At 37.9% G+C, this 20,860-nt stretch overlaps 1 protein-coding gene across 1 annotated transcript in view; it reads right to left on the bottom strand.

Moving 5' to 3' along the window:
• Window positions 1–5,451: 5,451 nt before the first annotated feature.
• The window catches only part of TMEFF2 (transmembrane protein with EGF like and two follistatin like domains 2), a 256,359-nt gene continuing 240,950 nt past the window's right edge, over window positions 5,452–20,860 (bottom strand). The window contains exons 8-10 of the mRNA XM_081242786.1: window positions 11,311–11,434; window positions 9,250–9,408; window positions 5,452–5,793 (exon numbers count right to left, since the gene is read on the bottom strand). Coding sequence (XP_081098912.1) covers window positions 5,697–5,793; window positions 9,250–9,408; window positions 11,311–11,434 — 380 coding nt within the window. The 3' untranslated portion in view covers window positions 5,452–5,696. The remainder of the gene's footprint in view (window positions 5,794–9,249; window positions 9,409–11,310; window positions 11,435–20,860) is intronic.

Below are 20,860 nucleotides of genomic sequence, written 5' to 3' on the forward strand. Positions count from 1 at the left end.
GCGAGGGAGAGGCATGGACATGTATACACTACCAAGCGTGGGGTAGATAGATAGTGGGAAGCAGCCGCAGAGCACAGGGAGATCAGCTTGGTGCTATGTGACCGCCTGGAGGGGTGGGATGGGGAGGGTGGGAGGGAGGGAGATGCATGAGGGAGGGGATGTGGGAACAGATGTATATGTATGACTGATTCACTTTGTTATAAAGCAGAAACTAATTAAAAAAAAATAAAAAATAATAAAAAAATAAAAAATAATTTGTTGTACTGTGGTGACAATTTGGGTCTTTACTCTCTGCTTTGTTTTCATAGCCTGGCTAATAAAAAGGCCTTTGTTTTCAAGGACTAATCCATGGATTGTGGCAGAGAAGGGCTTTAACAGAGGATGGAGGCTTCATGAGGTGAAGGAAAAAGGTGGTTAGGATCTTGAGAAGGGGAGGAAGCCTGACAAGCGGAGACACCCACAGGGAGGAAGGGCGCAGGCCCCTCTGCAAGTGTGCCCTGCAGAGTGGGTTGACTGCTTGACTGGATGGGTGCTGAGAGCCGCTGCCTCCGGAGGCCACTATGGCTAAGCCTTGTGTAGAGGATGTGCCTCTGTTGGATCAGGAAGACTGGCAGGTACAGCAATGGCAATGGGACCACTAGGAATAGAGGACCAGGAATGCTCCTGTCCTCTCTCCCCCTCTCTCCCATAATCCCTGATTTTGGACTCTCATTAACTCTGAATTAGGTTCTTGTGCTGGATTGAATTTGGTTACATTCCCAAAGTAAGTGGACTAGTAAAGTAGATTTTTGTCCAGAGTGAGGCTGGAAGGAGGCCTGACTCTGACCAGGTGGGCTGCACATCATGCCCGCCTTCCTGATATTGATTTCAAAGGGCCTTACTCATTTGCATATTCAGGCATTAGCTATAAAAACCAATACCATTACCTTATATAATCCTTCATCCTTCATGTAATATGGATGCTCATATAAAGATATCAGTTAATTCAATGAAAAGGTTTTTGTGATTGATATCCAGATGATTAATTATGTAAGTGAAATGTCTGCTATAACTGAGGAACAGAAAGCTCGTGCAGGTGCTGCATGACTTTGGAAAAGGGAAGTAGCGTCTGAAGATAAACATTAGTAGAGAGTCCAACGTGACTTTGAGATAATCTCTGTCATATTTCAATAGTCTGTACTGACTCTTCCTCAAGGATTCATGAAAGTAAAGAACTTGGCCTTGCAAAGTCACTGCAATATTGACTCACTCATCTTGTGCCTGGAAACACACAACAGGTTTAACGCTATGTGCTTTATCAGGATACACCTCTTTTAAAATGAAAGAATGATCACTCCTCTTGTTCAGACACAATGCCAGTGGACCCGTTTGAAAAAAGAAATAATAGGAGCGGTATTTTTTCTTAACTTATATTGTCTTATTTTCCCAGAAACAGCTCTCTTGTCCCCGAAGAGACAGGAAACGCTCCTTTGAGTGAGCATGACTGCTTGATTCCTTCTAACTCTTACCATATGACTCCCATTATGCTTTATTTAACTGATGACATATCGTTTCTTCTTCTTAATTACTTTTACAACAGATATTTACTATATTCCTCAAAGATAATTTCCACATATGGAAAGTTCACTCTGTGCGTGTCCTTGTTCTAAGCAGAACGTAGATTGTCTTGCTTATCTCTCGTAACAGTCATATTGAGTGTGGGAAGCATTTTTCTCTTGATTTTTAAATACAAGGCATAAAGAAATTAGGCAGTTTGCCCAAGGTTAAATAGTTTAGTCAAGTGGAGCTTAGACTGGGACCCATTTCTGTCTGGCTTCAGAGGCCAAGTTTTAAGTACTACACTCTCCTTGGAGGGACCCAGTCCCCACCAAACCCAGTCACCCTGAATCCCCTCATTCTATTTTTAATTCTTTGAATAGAACTTAAAACTTTCAAGTTTGGGGCTTCCCTGGTGGCGCAGTGGTTGAGAGTCCACCTGCCGATGCAGGGGACATGGGTTCGTGCCCCAGTCCAGGAAGATCCCACGTGCCACGGAGCGGCTGGGCCCGTGAGCCATGGCCGCCGAGCCTGCACGTCCGGAGCCTGTGCTCTGCAACGGGAGAGGCCACGACAGTGAGAGGCCCGCGTACCACAAAAAAAAAAAAAAAAAAAAAAAACTTTCTAGTTTTTGTTGTTGTTGTCTATTGTTTGATTAAACCTCACCTCCACTTCTTTTGCTAGGATGTGAGCCTGAGAGTAAAGATCTCTCCACTTCATTGCTACGTAACAGCACCTAGAATCGTGTCTGGTATGGCGTAGGCACCCAATAAATGTTTATCGAATACATGGAAACAATTGGTAAGGCACTGATTTTCTGCCTTCTTGCCCCCAGACTAAGGGAAAGACAGACTTGCATGGACAATTAAGGAATAACATGGAAAGTACCATAACAGGATTAGGAAGACAGCCAAGGGGGTCAAGGAGGCCTCACTGATAAGCTATTACTTGCTCTGTGTATTATGGAGAGAAGAAGGGCATGAAGAGAGTAGGAGAAGTAGATAAAATCTCAGAAGCAAGAAGTCAGGGTTTGTGTGGACAATGATGAAGTCATCCTGTGTGTCTCACATCCTGTGAAGAATCACATTACTCAGCCTGGAGATTCCTCCTGGAGGGTCCCCAAGCACTCTGAACCGAACGTGATCGTAGCCTTTGTTACATTCTTTATAATTTACTATTTACTTCCCAGTCTCACCAATGGGGCTGTGAGATTTCGATGCAAGGAACCAGGATGATCTCATCCCTTTCAGGCAGGGACCCTGCCTTATTTATCCTTGTCTTCTCATAGCTTAGTATGGTGCTGGTGATTGGTGGCCCTCAGTACATGTATAATGTATACTAAATGGATAATGAATGAGTGAGTGAATGACATGGCTTAATAGCAGTTTATTTAAAAAGAGTTTTGAATTTAAGTTGAGCAGCAAAAATAGCTAATGTGGTCTTACGTAGTAATAATAAAAGTATAGTGCCTGATTTCTGAATATCTAGAATCTTGGAATTACAGAGATTAGAAGTGATGAGGAAATTGAGGCCTGAGATGTGAGATGACTTGCTCATGGTTCCACACCAAATTTGTGGTCAAAGTAGGACTTGAATTTAGAGATCATGGCTCTCAGTTAAATTTGCTTTCTACAAGTTCTACGATATTCTGTGCTTGTCAGACCACAACTGTAGCAGACGGTGCAATTATGAGCTCTACACTTAAAGATATATAGTGACAAAGTAGAGTCTGTCCAAGGAAGAATGATGCAGGTGTTAGGGGAAAGTGGAAACCGTATCACATGAATGTCAGATGAAGACATTAAGAATATTTCACCTGGAGAAGAAGATACTTGCAAAGGGTGAGAAAATACTTGCACAAGTGAGTGGGAGAACATAGTATCTGTCCTAATATTTTTAAACATGTAAGTCATTATTCCTTTGCTCCAGAGAGGAAAAATAGAAGCCATGGGTAGAAACCATAGAGAAGTAAATTTCAACTCAATATGAAAAAAAAAAGTGGTCTCAAAATTAGAATTGACGAAGAATAAAATTCCAAGTGATAGATATATGCAAATAGAGGGTAGATGATTGTGAGTTCCTTTAGAGTAGAGGTCATGTTTTAGTTGTGTCTCCCTAGGACCTTGAATAGTGGCTGTCACATAGTATGTACTCACTTAAGATTTGTTATGCATCTTTTTAAAAACATTTTTATTGGACTATAGTTGCTTTACAATGTTGTGTTAGTTTCTACTGTACAGCAAAGATTTGTTATGCATCTTTTAAAAGGGATTCTTTCATGGGTTGGGTGAGCATAGAGGTGAATAGGAACGTACTGTATTATTAACTCCAAGGACTTTTCCAGCACTTAGGTTTAATGTCCTTTGATAAAAATTCACACAACGTACTGTATCAATATTTAATGAAGCAAGTCATTTCCTACTCTTACAAGTAAAAGTCAGTGGAATTGTTGTTTCTTTCTAACTCTACTAAGCCCTGTCATGTTGTATTTTTGTTCTTCCTTTAGGAGAAGGCAAGGTTTGTTTGCCACGACTCCTGTCTTACACAAAGGAGATCAGGGCTCGTTACATCTCTGCACCTGGTAACCGAACTAAAATTCCATGTGGAAGTTTAAATAGAGTTTGTTTGTACAAGTAGCCTACGACCAATTTATGGAAACACTTGAGTGACGGTTATGCTTATAGATGCACACTTTTCAAAGTGGTGACTAACCTAGAAAACCAGATTTTTCACAGAGTCCTAAATACTATTTAGATTGTCACCTTTTAAAAAATGTCTTAACAAATATCTTAAATATCACTTCAGGAAAGTTATTTTTCACTGAATATTTTATATTCAGAAAGTGTTGGTTTGACATTTGTCCTTTTTTTTTTTTGTGGACACAGAAGTGTCATTCCTTTCAGTACGTGCAGAGGACATTTGAAGGAGACAAAGAAAGTTTTATTTAGATTTACTCTGTTAGCCACAGAAAGCTATGAAGGACTAAATGATAATATGGCAATTATTTGATTTGTTACTTTCATCTTATTCTTTGAGAATTTTTACAGTTTATTTTTTTCATACATATTTTTCATACATATTTGTGTGCTCAGAAATCTATATCGATTTCCCACCAAGGTCTTTCATATGCTATGCGATTCATTTTCGTTCTTATCATATATATAAAGCACATTTCATGAAATATTATCACCTTAGTTCCATTTCAAATAATGGTGCTGCATTAGCCATGAAGTTATTCATGAGGTATTTGTTTGTGATTCTAATTTCTTTTTAAAGAACCATATACTGTAAATATAGCAAGGTGCTTCTGAGAATTCATGATTTGGTGTTACACATTTAATGATGTTATTAGAATTTCTTCCTAGTTGTTAATTCCACTCACCTAAATGGAATAGATTTTGTGCTCTGTGTATTCCTAATATGTAGCTTGTTCAGGACCTTTTAGATATATGCACTTAACTGGGAGATTCTACGATGTTTCCCAAATAAAAACCAATATCTTCTTTCCCTCTCCTTTATGAGTTATAAAGCACTTTCCCTCCCCTTCTTCTTTGATTTAATTTATATGCCAGAGATTTTTCTGCTCTGGGGATGAAAATGGAAGACCAGAGAAGAAAGCTGATAAAATAGAGATGATTCAAAGATCTGAAATATTTTTTCCTCACTCGATATAAAGTATTTTTTCTCTTTTCCAATAACCATCATTTCCCTTGATCTTGGAATCTCTCAAAACCTAGCCACTGAGTCCTGTATAAACTAATGCTCTGTCTCAGGATGTGGAGAAAGATAAAATACTGGTACTTGTACAGATTGTACTAGCTTGATTATATTTACAGTTAGGAGATACCGCAAATTTAAGAACGCCATTTTTTTTCTCATCACTGAGTATTTATTATATATAACAAATACATGGGAAAGAAAAAACTATATTGTGTGATATAAATAGTTTATTTACATTACAGAAAAAACATCAAGACAAGGTATACTATTTCAAATATATCCATACATAATCAAATATAGCTGTAGTACATGTTTTCATTGGTGTAGATTACCACAAATGCAAGGCAACATGTGTAGAGCTCATCTTATTCTTTTGTCTATAATACTGTATTGTGTAGTCCAAGCTGTCGGTAGTCCGGCCACTGGGCAACATGCTCCCTTTAGATTAACCTCGTGGACGCTCTTGTTGTGTTGTCTGAACTGTAGTGCCCTGTATTTTGCTTCTGTCTGTGAATTCTGTTGCTTCTGGGGCATTTCCTAGAAGGTTGGAAAGTTTACAGATCTTAGTCCAGTGCTATTACCTAAAGTCTGGTGCCACAATCACAGAGTGAAGTTGTGGATTAAGCAAATTATTAAAATATTTCAGACTAAAGAATTTATTATTAGCAGAAGCTGGAATTATGTTGGAAGAGGTTTTTGTTTTTGTTTTTTTGTTTTTGCTTCTCCTTGCAGTTGTCTTTAAGTATCTGTTGAGGAGAACCGAAGAACAGAGGTGGAAGTTGAAGAGGAATACATTTACCTAGTCCTCAACAGCTTACTCATCAGGGCTCAAACAATGACTCAGCACAATGCAACACAGCAAGTGTAAGCTCATCTAATCTCATGTTAAAGGTCTTCAACACCCTGATACTTTAAATGTCCCAAGGATGAATGTTATATTGACATTTCAGTGCTACAAGTTTAAATCCTATCAAACCAGAGAGTGAGCCAACTGTTAATATGGGATATGTAATGAAAAGGGATATTGTTTTGGTTCAGCCTAATATCATTTTGTATATTAATGTTATAAGCTAGAGACATAAATTGGTACCAATTATTTAGCTTCTATAAAAAGCTAAGACAGTCAAATTATCTGGAAAGCTCTGATCTAGTAGCTTTTCTCTTATAATAAAATAATGCTTTGACAATACAAATAAAAATAACAATATAAAATTCATATAAAATCCTATTTTAATAAGCTGGGGGTGTCAGAAAATATATATTCATATATATGTTCATATGTGAGTAAATGTATATAGTATATACATATGTGGGTTTTTTGGGGTACATCTGTCAAAATGAACATGGAGCTGGAAGTCATATTGCCAGCAAGTGAGAGCTGGAGATAAAAGACTGAAAATACATCTTCTCAGCAGGGCAACTCTCTTCATTTCAGAACATGTCTCTAGATGTCTGTATTCTTTATGACACATGTTTATTTAGGAGAAGGACAGATACTTGACTAAAGTAGTAAAAACAAGGGGAAAGAACTAGGAAAAGAAAGAAAGTGGGAAGAGGAAAAGAGAAAGAAAAGAGAGGTAGAAAAGAGGAGAGACCAGGTGACAATGAGATTAAAAGAAAATTGAAGAGAACGAGGGGACCTCTGCTTCGTGTAATTTTGTAAATATTTTAGCAACTAGATGTTTTGGAACAGGTCTTGATGGACGACTGTGGCCAGGTCCCCAGGAAGAGAGGGTTTGGACAGGAAGGGTTAGAGGGGAGGATGGCCTAGCTGCAAAGTCTGGTTTTTGAGCAGAATGTTTTCAAGTGAATGAAATGAATCCATACTGAGAATAGTGTAGTTTATTGACTAGTATGACTCTTGGATTTTGGAAAGCTTGGACTGCCTAGGAGAGTTTTAAAAAATGCATTACAGTAATGCCAGTTTAGTTCATGTACTATTTCTCCTCCTCAAAAGTAAATAGAAGATAGGTTTTGTTTTGTTTTGTTTTTACATGGAAAATGAAAACAGCCGTATGTCTTAAAAAAATGGCTTGCCTAATTTGGATCTCAGTTAGGTTGTCTTGAACATCAGAATACAGACATCTTGACCAGCCAAGGGGCAGTATGACTGGTGGTTAAGTGCACAGGCTCTGATACTAGGCAGCCTAGATTCCATTTCTGCCCTTATTGCTCAGCTGTGTATACTCAGCAATTTGCTGACTTCTCATACCTCAGAGTCCCTATCTTGAAAATGGGGATAATTGTTCCTTCATAATGTTACCAAATGTATATGTATATGTATTGGTGTGTGTCTGTACAGGTATACACACACACACACACACACACACACAATTCCTGGGGAGATAAGGACCCTATGTATTCCAGTTGTTTTTATTACATATGGGAATGAAGTTGATTAATAAGACTTCTAAACGTCTGCTGAAGTATTTAAAGTTCTGCATTTTTGTCAGTACATGAAGTAGCAAATCAAATTGTTATGATTTTATATCTATTAAATATGAATTTCATTTTTCACGTGCTGATATTACTTAGATATTAGTAGGCTCAAGACCCCTGGAGTAATGTGGCACAGTTTCCTGTGTTTTAGATTCTTTTCTATCTTTTCTTTTATACTTAATATTTTTGGTTTCTTGAGTTATTTTTATGCTCCCCAGAATCAATTTTAATGTAGTCCACTGACTCACTTGGCATCTAAACATAAGAATCGAGTTGATGAACTCAAGTTGGCTTCGAGTAGCACAGAGCTCCCGTGGATGATGTTCCCTTAAGCCGTTAGGCCAGGGAAGGATCTATGAACCATATTTTGTCTTTTTCAAGAGCAAATGCCACACTTGTCCTCAAAGAAGATAGAACAATACAGATACAGAGATGTATTATGGCCTTTATTTTCTAAAGATATGATACTTTCTTTTATTTTCTTGTCTTAAAATACTTTTTGGGGAAACATTCTGATTTACTGTAGAGCTGCACAAATGATTGAAAGTCTAAATGCCTTGTGAATTTGACAAAAACCTTGAAACACTTCCTGGGAACTTTTATCTCAAGCAGAGTGAAATCAGATCAGAACAAAGAATCTTCAGTAACATTTCTGGTTAGACAGGACATAAATAATATGCATTCGGTTTGCAATCTAATCCTTGGTTACCATGAACTTACACGCCAATGAAGGTAAGCCATACCTGGCCTCCCTCCTTTACTCCAAGCCCAATGCCAGACATTACTAATTATTCATGGTTTTCTTTCCTGTTGAAACTGGATGAGATCCCTGATTTCTCTCAACCTAACTCTCCAGGAAACAATTACTGTCTGATTGTCTGGGGGTTTGATATGAAAGCTTGTTGTGAAATTTGCTGCATGTTTCCATATACCAAAGGTTTTCATGTACTACAACATAATCATTCTCATTATAACTATTTTCTTTGAATTTTGTGATTAAAAATTATTTTGTTAACTTAAGATAAAAATGTATTTGTGGTTTATATCAAATATGTTAAAAATGATTATACCTGAGAGTTATACTTGGAAATATAAGTGCCCTAAATGAGAGCTATAATTTAATAGTTTTCTAGGCCTTATATAAAATCCATTCTATGATCTCTTTTGGCATACTAATCCGAGTAAGTCAGGAAACACTGCTCATTTAAATAGTCTGTTAGTAGTCTGAATGAAGACTGACTTTTTATAGCTAAAAGAGAAAAGCATATTTAAACAAAGACTGATATTACACATTAGAAGGGGAACAAAGACCTTTCCTTAGAAAATAAATAATCCTCATCATAATGCAAAAATAAGGAAAAAAATTTGTGCCACTCCAGCACGAAAGTCAATGTCTTTCCATTTGGCTATTCCAATGCTGTTATGATGAGGAAATAGGACTCCAGAGAATGGATGGCTGCAAAGTCCATGAAGGGACTTGTAATTAGAGAGCTCTGAGACAAGGAGGAATGACATATCCCTTCATGTGGGTGGCCACTGAGTACAGTTACTGACCTTGTGATGCAGAGGACCACCACACAGATGACAGCAATCTGAATCGTTCCAATCACAGCTGCGATTAAGACGTACTGAAATCGGACAGGGCCGGGAACAACGTACAGTACACTGTAGTCCTTTTTTTCACAGTGTTGTCCAGTATAACCAGCATCACACCTGGAAGAAATAGTGTCCAGTTACCTGTAGTTGCTGGACTCATTTTTATAGTTGGCCTATAGCTATTTATCTTCATTGTGAAATTAGGACCTTTTGTTTCCCTTTCCTGCTCTTAAAAAAATAGTACTTTGTAGATATGTCTTTCAAATACTTGTTTTCAATAAGATCTTTTTGTGTTTTTTATTTCAAAGATAATGCAGTTTCTTTTTATACTTTATTATATGAGTTTGAAGATAGGAGAGTTGGTAGATAATTTGTGGTGATAATATAGAGAGACGAGAGAAGCCCAGGAATAATTATTCTTTCTATATATATTTCTTCAGGTGAGCTTTACATTTTATTTAACTTGCTCTTTAATTAACCTGAGTCAACATAATTGCTTGAGAAAAGGCTTGTTTCTGATGACATGCATATAAAAAATAGTACTACTTATCTATTTTTGGATAAAGCATTCTCTATGCTACTGTTATAAGTGTTAAAAAGTGTTAGGGCCAGAGGTACAACAAGACTGATTTCTTTAATTTACTAGTCATAAAGTTGTCTGATTATGTTAGAGAATTAAATTTCAGTAGGAAAAAAGTAATTATGATGTAGGCAATATGGTTGGTTCGGCAAAACAAGCCCACGCGCTATTCATCTGAGGATGAAGGCCGCCTCTCCCTCACTCAGCCCTCATCAGAAAGCTCAGGTAGACAATCTGCGTGTTAGAATTAGCATTTGACCATGAAACGAGGAAACAACTCACATGAAAACAGTACTAGTGGGGATCAACTTGTCATTAACTTTGTGCAACTATTTTAATACTTCACTTTGAATTTCTCATAATTACATCCTGGGATCTTTCCTCTCTTCATCAGAGGGGTTTAATAATGACGACTCTGCTGGGGATGACAGGGCAGTGGGTGCAGCTTCTCACTGTGCCTGGCTGCTCTACTGGAAGGCAAGTGCTAGTGTATTCAATGAAGGAAAACATGAAAGGAAGGCAGTTCTTGAGAAAGAGAGAGAGAGAGAAAGGGAAAGGAAGAAAGAAGGAGAAGATGAAGAAAAAGAAGAAGAGGGGGAGAGGAAAGGAGAGGGGAGGGGGAGAAGGGAGGGGAGAGAAGGAAGAGAACAAGAGAGAGAAACTCCTTTCACTGTATAGCAGCAATATGCAACCTATTTCATCATTTGCCACTTGTATATTCCTTTCGTAAAAAATACGTTTGTTTTTTGCACTTTGGCTTTATCGTCTCTGAAATAATTATGTTCTATCCATGAGTATTCAGCAGATATCTGTATTTATTAACTAAATCCAGACAAGCAATTTCTTTGTGTCTCAGCTGAGTCTGAATCTGTGGAGGTATAGTTAATATCTCACTCTACAAGCCTTATGGATAGTGGATCCTAGCAAAACCAAGACTGATGATATTAGAAGACCTGAAGGACTTTGGAAAAGACAGCCTCCCAAAAGCAACCGTGTTATCTTTAGGCCCCATCCATTCATTTGTTTGAGAAATATTTATCAAGTACCTGATCTGTGCCAAGCACTGCTCTGTGTCCATGGGAAAGAGTGATGAATAAACCAGAGGAAGCTGTGTCTTTAAGGAACTTGTAATGCCCAAGGTACAATTTAAAATTCCACCAGAATAGTGTATATAATGATGTGTTACATAGTACTTGAGTATGTACACACATTTTGTAGTTTTCTAGTTTGTGCATGTGTGTGTGTGCATGTGCGTGCGCGTGTGTGTGTGCATACATGTGTGCGTGTGTGTGTATGTGTGTGTGTAAGAGAGGGAGAGAAAAGTTTGGCTGCTGATCACCCATTCAGGCAGAATGCCATCCAATTCTCTGTAAACATCCAGAATTTAGTTTCTGTATTTTTACTTTATACATTTAAAAGTTAAAGGGTGAAAACATTACCTGCAAGATGGCTCCTGCATATTGATAGAATGTTCGCACTTCCCGTGCATGCAGAAGCCATTGTAATGTTCTGGGCAAGGTATGTGGTGTTCTCTGGCACTTTCTTCTAATTTGTTAGCATTCTCTGTGAATACAGATAAAAGCAACATCCCCTGTAAATACTTTCTTAGCCTGGTAAGATCAACCAGTACATTAAGAAGCAAAGCTACAGTAGGCAAAAATATTTAAGAGGGCAAGAATTAAAAGGCCATGCTTCAGAAGAAAGAGGGAGAAAGAATTGAAAGACAGATGTCTTTACAATTGTGTTTAGAGATGAAACTGCAAAATTACCCAGTACTTTTCATGCTTTTATGTAATTTCCTACATCTTTAAGAGCCAGTGATGTTTCTATGAGTTGTCAGACAGCTTTAATTTTCCTTGTGTAGAGACTGTACATTGATCATAAAATAATTCAAGAAGAAATATCCTATTTTTTGAATTTCAAAAAGCCCAGCATAATGTCCCTAAAAGTAAATTGCTGCAATATGTTGATACTCTCTCCATGTGAGAGCTTAAAAATTAAAATATGGCCCTGTTCAATTGTTAAACAGAAGTTTTCCAAAACCAAATGCAAATTTCAACAAATGTATTCTTTCAGGCTTTATTCATCTACTGTGAACATGAATTTTCCTAGCACCCATACATTTTTTTATTGCCTAAATAATGCTATTGAAAGAGCAAATGTTATTTCAGAATCACTTATGGAGATACTAACACAGTACATACTGAATGCTATGAGTGTATTCTAATTCATAATATTTGGCCTATGTTAACCATGTCATGTGAAATTTAAACTTATGGTAAAGAAAAAAAACTTGTGTTCTAAAATGAACCCTTTCTTCTTTCATTAACAAGTTTTGTTTTCTCATGTTTCTATAAAGATATTAAATTTTTTTCTGACCTCTGTTAGTTTAAATACATTTGCTTCTCCTTTGTAATGCCATCTCTAAGCAGTCTTTGGATTCTTTATATGTTCATTTTATAAGATAAAGTTTTGCCTTTTTTGAGTTGCTTCTATAATCTGAGACCTGATATACTTTAAAATTCTTCCCTAAACTCATGAGAAATATAACTCTCTTGACTTCAATCTAAAGATACTTTTCAAGACCACAGTAATCGGTCAGCGGTAATGCTGGGTTCTCCCAGTGAAGGAAGATTGAGAATAAATTACTATTTTTATGAAACAGATTATATCCTATCATTTCCACATTGGGGTATAGTTTCTTTTATTATAGTGCATCCTTATAATTTTTACTGGCAGTCATGAATGATGATTATATTCATCATGAGAAAAAATGTACCTTTGGTATTAGTGAATTAGACAAATGTATTATTTATGTTTAAGCAGAGCTATAAAATATCTATACATTTTAAGATCTAGGTTGTCATCTGAATAACATTTAAGTTTGAAGTAAATTGTTAAATATGTTAAGTGCTTTCTTGTGTAGGGATATTTATGCACATCAGTATGGTGGGTAATATTTCAAATTACATACCCATATTAATAAAGGATTTATCATAAGGATGCCGAAGAGACTGGCAATGGCATTTAAATCATTCATTTGTTTTATATCTATGTCTTTTTACCTATTTAGGTGATCTTTTGTTTGCCTTATAATATTTCTACTTTGATAATTACTATTAAACTGAAAGAACCACTTCCATAGAAAAGACTGAGAATGTATAGAACTTTCTTTTTTGGTTTCTTCCATTCTTCCAAGCTACTACAGTGTTTTTGGTAAGAAATACTGCTTGCAGTAAGCAAACACACCAAAACTGAAATGGATAGTGCGGGGTAAAATTTCCAATATGGGAGTATGTGACCAAAATAGAAGCAGAACGACCACAGTATTTAGATACATCTCGAGAGGGCTTGTGGTCATTCATGAATCCATGAAGACTGGGCTCATTCTGTGCCTTGGCTGGGGGGCTACAAGCCAGAGTGGACAAACCACACACCTGCTATTGAAAGATGACTTTAGCAGTGGGGTTTGCCAGCCTCACTGCTGATGTAATGAACCAGCACTGATTTTCATTCATTTCTGGATCTTCTCCCCATAACAAATGATCCAACACTTCTATTTAGTGTTCGTTAGTAACCCTTCAGTGCCTCTGCACACCTGCATGTAGGGGACTTTTCTGTAACTTCCCTACATTTCACTTATACACTGTGATTTCAGTCATAGTATTTTTCAAACACATCTTATTAGGGCTATTCTTCTGTCAGTTGCAAAAGAAGATCAAGAATGTTCTTAACTCAAAATCCATTTTTAAGGCTATTTTATTTTTAACTCTGTCCTTCACCCCATACTGTTTTTGTTTCTGAATCTGTACCGTGTCCACAATTAGGAACTGAAGTCCAAGGGCAAAATAGGAGCTTGTCTGAGTGAGGCTGTGTGCCTTAGTGTAGTAAGAGCTGGATATTTTCACAAAGTTCATTATCCAGACAGGATGATCGTGTGGGAGGGGAATAGTTTCCATCATGAAATCTGCTAATTAGTTTACACCATTCCTTATGAGCTTGGAGTGCTCTGTTATGCTGCTCGTAGGATACTGTCAAATAAGAGAGATTGAAAATAAATGAGTAGAAGAAATCAACCCTGGGCAAGAAAATGAGGAATCGTCAATATATGTCAACAAATTTATAGTCAATCCAAACAAGTAAACCAGCTGATTGAAAACCTGAATATATAACCACTTCTAGTAATGCAATAGACATGTTTTAGAAATGACATCTGAGTATATTAAGAAGAGTAGAAACACAGAAATATAACATACAAACCAAATATGTGTATGGACCATAATGGGTATTTGTGATCCTGGTGTTTATGCATAGGTATTTAAGCAATAACAAAGCATTTAATGATTTAAAATCATAGAAAAATGATACTTTGGAAGTCTGTACGTTTTCTCCGGTGGTTGACGATTTAGACATCAACTTCTCTGTTCTCCGTTTAAAAAGAGATTTAATGTAAGGGTTGTGCTCTTTCTTCTAAGACAGAGAGTGATCATGGTAGAAACTCTTCGTGTCTTTGTTTAAAATCCTTGTCCAGTTTCCTGTTTAAATGTTTACAAATTGTTTATTCTGAATGAGATCCTGACTTTTTTAAGAAACAACTTCTGGTATCATCTGAGTTACTTGCAGCAGAGCTAATAAGGCTGCATGCCCATTGCTAGTCGACATTCCAGTCAAGGGCTATAGAAGTGGGCTGCTCTAAAGCACAGCTACATGTATTGTTTCTATCCTGGTGCTTTCAGGGAAAGAGACACAGCAAGCTGAAGAGACAGAGGAAATGGCGGATAGCAAGAACTTGCTTTAATCACAAGTCAAGTAAGATAAGTAGAATAGAAAGTGGGCAGAGCCAGGCATAACAGTTCAGATATTTAAATCAGTATAGCCCAGAGTGTGGTGTGTGTGTACACGTGTATTTATTATTACCCCTGCTTTCTTCCCAAAAAGTTGGAAACAAGATGTCATTCAGAGAGTTAATCTATCAAAGCAACACATTATCGACTGAAGCAGAAATATGACTGTAAAATTTGACTAAAATTATCCTTATATCTGAAGAAAGGATGTTTCCCTTTGGATAAGGGTTAGAGTTTCGCAAAAGAAGCATCTGAATGTCATGCTGTGTCATCTATTCAAGTGCCCTCTGGGATGCTGTGCCCTGAGAAGCCAACTTGAACTAGCAAACCCAGAGTGCCCAGTTGCAAAGATTGCAAAGATGGATGCACTAGATTATTAGCGTCTGATGCTATTAAATACTCAGTTAACCCATTTCTCTTGTTTTGATGCTCTGCTCTTTAGTCTTAAAATAGTTGGACTTCTGTGTAGCTGGCTTTGACAGTACCACCTAGATATCTTATCCACTTGACAGTTATATATTTCATTGGATTGAATTGATTGGTTCTGAGTTTCCATGCATTTTGGGGGCACAAGTCAGCTTTGTTCAGCCCACTGAATTCTTGGGGTTTGTAAAATCAAATTTCTGCACCTATAGGCTAAAGGATCAGATCCTACCCATGGTGTATTACAGTCTGGGAGGACATCTGGGGGCTGGTCAGATGATATTTCTCTGGAGACAGCCCTATCTTGCTTTAGTCAGGCCTTTCTTTAGAATATATATACAAATCCTTTAGGCCTCTGATTCCCCATGAGGAGTCTGATTCTGTGTAAGGATTTTAGAGTAAGTTGGAAAGATCCTAAACTAGAGGTATCATCAGGATTTAGAGGATGCTTTAGGGAGGCAGATTTCCGCTGCACATTTTTAAGCAACTAGAACTGTTCAATAGGGGAATGAGTTATATAGTGAAGTGATGAGTTTGTGGTGGTGTGAAAATTTCTCAGATGTGTTACTATTTCTCAGATATTGTAGAGTGTTACTGTATGGTAGATTGGATTATTTCAGATCTCTAGGTTCTTTGAATTTTAAGGGTAATATTTATTTCTATTCTTTATATTTACTTATAATAAATTACTAATAAATATTTATTGCAAAATATTATTATTGATATCCTAGGAAAAAAGTGGAGAAATAAGGACATTATTTAGGTAAGGAAATCACTTTGCCTTAATTATGGGGACATTTTACTTTTTAAAGAGTGTAAAATATCTTAAATATTTACTGGATCTGTAATTCAGACATTCTAGCATAAAGTGATCTTTTCTACATATTGTCTTCCTTCTGGGGAACAATATGCTTGTGGATCTTACTTCAATTTTTAACATTATGCTTTAACATCATGAATTATCTTGACAAGTACATGCATGTGAGTTGTACAGTGTGGTTTACTATCTTTTCAACTCTCTTTTCCTGTGGGCACACAAAATGTGCCACATTTTTTCAGCAAAGTGAAATTTCCATTTTTGATGTATTTATATAATACTTCTATTTTTCATGTTTATAACAGTACAAGGAAACTCCAGCACTGAGCTATTCCTCTACTGATGATTACTTGATTTTACTGTAATCAGTGATTACTTGATTTTACTCTTCTCCTGCTTACTGCCCTATTGCTAAAGCAGTTTGAAAATAATTTTATTTAACCAACTAGAAAAAGAAAAACTATCTTTCTTTCCATTATATTTATATTGTGCCTGGGACAGAAACAAATTATGAATTTAGAAGTAAAGTCATAATGGTCCCATTGTTGATTAGAGTTGGTTTCAAAGAAAATATAGAATTCTTATGATTTCCTGTCCTTATCAGGTGTAAACATATGAGGTGGCAGTAAAACCTCCTATCTAGCTTGAATTGCAATTGAAGTTTTTTTAAAGACCAGAAAAGCATTCCTATTGAATGGGTCCTGAATGTAATGCAATATGAGTTCTTGCAACTTAACAAATTCTATAATAGCCTCACCTGCTGTCATAGTTTCTTCAAGGCACAGATGAGTAGATGAGAAGAGTCTCTCTTTTTTTAAGCCTCTAGGACAGAGACTCAAATGAGAATGCTAGCTGAAAGTGACAGCTTAGCACAACGGATGTGGAAGCATTTAAGGACACGATCAATTCTAAAGTTCTGTAGAGAGCAGAGGCCCAGTCACAATATTCCTAGTTATTTCATCTGTTAAAGATTTTAAAAGAAAACCTTCAAAATAGAGATCAAGTCCTTCAAGTGCTACATTTCTTCTGCAAGGTGAACATTATCCTATTTTTTCAGAAGAGTAATTGAAACTATTTGGATCCAGAACTTTGCTAATTAGGCAGAGGTATGGGTTGGGAGCAGGATGCATGGGGATGCAGAAAAATTCTTTCTTTTTTTTTTTTTTTTTGCGGTACGCGGGCCTCTCACTGTTGTGGCCTCTCCCATTGCGGAGCACAGGCTCCGGACACGCAGGCTCAGCGGCCATGGCCCACGGGCCCAGCCGCATGTGGGATCTTCCCGGACCTGGGCACGAACCCTTGTCCCCTGCATCGGCAGGCGGACTCAACCACTGCGCCACCAGGGAAGCCCGAGAAATTCTTTCTTATTGTACTATTGATCAGGAACTAATATAAAATGTGTAATGTGATTATCCACATCACCACTTGCATATATAAATATTCTTATTGGACATAAAATTAAAATACAATGGAAGAAAACTAATTTTTGTGTTACTGCATTCTCAGGCAAGACCTTAATTCATTATTCAAGAATTGCCTGAATTTAAAGTGGAAAAAGTAACAGCATCTGAAATAGACATAGTAATTTGGGGACTGGAGTGACTGAAATGCAACAATACTGGATGATTACTTGCATGGGCTTTTATTATCTCAGTTTCTACTGGTAATATATTTACATGGGTAAAAGCTGAGAAATCTGTAAAACCTTGGAAGAGAAACTTGTATGTACCATTTTAACTTACGACATCCTAATACAATTTTAATAAATTGAAGAATTTGACATCACAAGTTTCATATAGATGTAGCCAGAAAATCTAGACCTCCAAGATGAAAAGAAGAAGTTGTTTATTACTAGGAGGAAAATAAGCAGATCTTTAGCCATTTTCTCTGTCCCCTGCCTTAGGAATGCCCTGCCTGGCTTCTGATGGCAGAGCCCTCCAAACAGTGAAGAGAACAAGCAACTGGGGGAAACTGCACTCTGCCTAGAATGGTCCTTTTCAAACGTCACCATTCAGTCAAGAGCTTATTAACTCTCAGCAAGTGGGTAACTCCTATAGGTTTAAAGGATTATGCCTGAAGACCTTTTAAAAATATAGTATTTTATGGAACTTTAGATGTCTTTGACAACCCTGTGTAAACATCAGGCCTTGGGAAGAGGCAGGGATCCATGGTTCATTAGCCTCTCGGGAGTCCAGAGCTGGAGTTGCCTTAAGCTTATCTGGGGCAATTTGCTACAGCTCTCCCCACTGAGCTTTAGCTGCAGCACCACTGCTCTCTTCCAAGCTGCTCTTCGTAGACAAAGTTTTCTGTAAACCTTAGAGAAAGAAAAAATTATGGGAAGCCATTTTATGCCAGGTATAGTCCCCTCCCCTTTTTTCTTTTGTCTTGAACTAAACCTATGCATTTCTGGCCAAACTTATTTGCTTAGTGGCTAATCTGGGTGTCCTTTCTTAGTGAGCTTCTTGGGTAACAGTGCTGAAAATGACAACACAAGTGACAGAGGGTTCAGATCCTGTCCAGTTTTGCCTTCTGGGTTATGTGAGTCAAGCTATATTCTCCTTTATAGGCTACGTATGCAGCAATGGATAAATAGTTAAGATAAACCTTCTCAGGTGACATGTTTGTTTTCCTCTGTGACTGTGAAATTATTAGCCAACAGAGAATGAGGAGGATTTAGGCTGGAGCATTCACTGAAACACAGCAGAAATTTTTAAGGATTTTAATAACGTAGATAGGACCAAAAAATTGGTAATATATTATATGAACATTTCTTGAGTACCTACTATGTGTCTGGCACTGTGCTATGTACTATACATAATGTACTATACCTGTGGGTTGTTTCCACATGATTTGGTTGTTGTCTTCTAAACACAGCCAAGAAAACAGATTCTCAAGACAGGATGATAAATCTACAATTCCTGGAGAATCTACAACATGCCTAACATTGTGTTAATACTTAACATGACAAAAATGTATATACCTTAATATAGCCCTTCAAAGTAGATTTATAAAAATCTCATTTTATATAGATGAGGAAACTGAAGCTCAAATAGGTTTAATTACTTGTCTTAGAAATTTACACAATCGATAAGCAGAACTGGGGTCAAAACTAGGCCTTTTTCCAGTGTACCATGCAGACCACGCAGCTAAGAACTTTTTAAACCACAAGACAAGCCCTGGTCCGGGAAGATCCCACATGCCGCAGAGCAGCTAAGCCCGTGCGCCACAACTACAGAGCCTGCGCTCTAGAGCCCACGAGCCACAACTGCTGAACCCTACACGCCTAGAGCCTGTGCTCCGCAACGGGAGAGGCCCCCGCAGTGAGCAGCCCACACACCACAATGAAGAGAAGCCCCGCTCTCCGCAACTGGAGAAAAGCCCGGGTTCAGCAATGAAGACCCGAACACAGCCAAAAATTTAAAAAATAAATAATAAAATAAATTAAAAAAAATTTTTAATGAGTGGGTTAGTATCCTCAAATTCCTCCTTTAAGGGTAATGTTGCTTGTTATAGCACAGTTACACCTTAACCGCTTGTCAAAAATAGATTTCCAGGGTTTGGTCCTGATCACCTGAATCAGAATCACCAGCTGAAGCACCTGAAGTTTGTCTTCTAAAAAAGTACCCCAGACAATTCTGACATTCAGATGATTTGGATCACAATACTTTTGACACCACCTTAGCCGTTTCTCATCTCTCTGTCTCTAGCCATCTAATGCTAGGTTTTCCTGTTCCCTGGATCCTGCTTCCTTCCCTTGATTACTAAGCTGGTGCTGCTCCATCTTCGTGGTCCCGAGTCTATCTCGGCTCCTTCTCTTAAAGGACTGATCTCAGCCAGCTGTTCCATGTCCAGGAGTGTGTGAGCAGTGGGTTGCCCAGTGCTGCTCTTCCTACGCCCACCTTGCATGTGATGAGAAGTCATCAGGGGCCTTCAGCTATCAAGCCTTCCTTGATCTTGGTAGTCAGCCTGAACACTTCATTTTATTTTAGAATACACTTCGTTTTTTTAAAATAAATTTATTTATTTATTTTTGGCTGTGTTGGGTCTTCGTTGCTGCACGCCAGCTTTCTCTAGTTGCGGCGAGTGGGGGGCTACCCTTCATTGAGGTGCATGGGCTTCTCATTGTGGTGGCTTCTCGTTGCAGAGCATGGGCTCTAGGAGCACGTGCTTCAGTAGTTGTGGCTCGCAGGTTTAGTTGCTCCGTGGCATGTGGGATCTTCCCGGACCAGGGCTCGAACCCGTGTCCCCTGCATTGGCGGATTCTTAACCACTGTGCCACCAGGGAAGCCCACACTTCATTTTTATTATTTTATTTTATTTTAGGCCCCTTTTGAGAACACAACACTCAAAGAATAGGCTGTCTGCCTGCAACAAATGCCAGCATCTGCGAGAGACTTCTAAATGTTGTCAGAATCCAGGTATCCTGAGACCAACTCTCACAAATCTCTAGGCTTCTTTAATAGCTCTGTAGACAACTAACCAGAATAGCAACAAGAATTCTCTGTGTGAAAGCAAATGAAGCTTTCTCTCGGATATAGAAACAAATAACACCGCTGAGAAAAGGTGCAGATTATATCAAGGATTATGATTAGTTCAATTTCCAGATGGGGGTAAAGGAGCAATGGTCCATTGGTGGTATCTTTAGCCATTCAGCTAGTCTGTAGAAAAGATAAAGTTATAAGAGAAGCAGTGGGAGCAGGAAAGAAGACAAATAGAGGGTATAAATGGAAGCCTAGTCACCATTTGTGGCAGTGTGACAACTGGGAGAGATGGTGCTACAGCAAACAGCAGGTGTTGACGGCACAAGAGTAGGGCAGCTGGGGAGGGACATCTCTTTAGTTCCTTGAGCAGGACAAGACAGCCACCCTTTCATTTAAATTGCAGGCCTTAAGGACAATGGACATA

Source organism: Mesoplodon bidens (genome assembly GCF_964165515.1).
Source record: "Mesoplodon bidens genome assembly, chromosome: 8".
NCBI lineage: Eukaryota > Metazoa > Chordata > Mammalia > Artiodactyla > Ziphiidae > Mesoplodon > Mesoplodon bidens.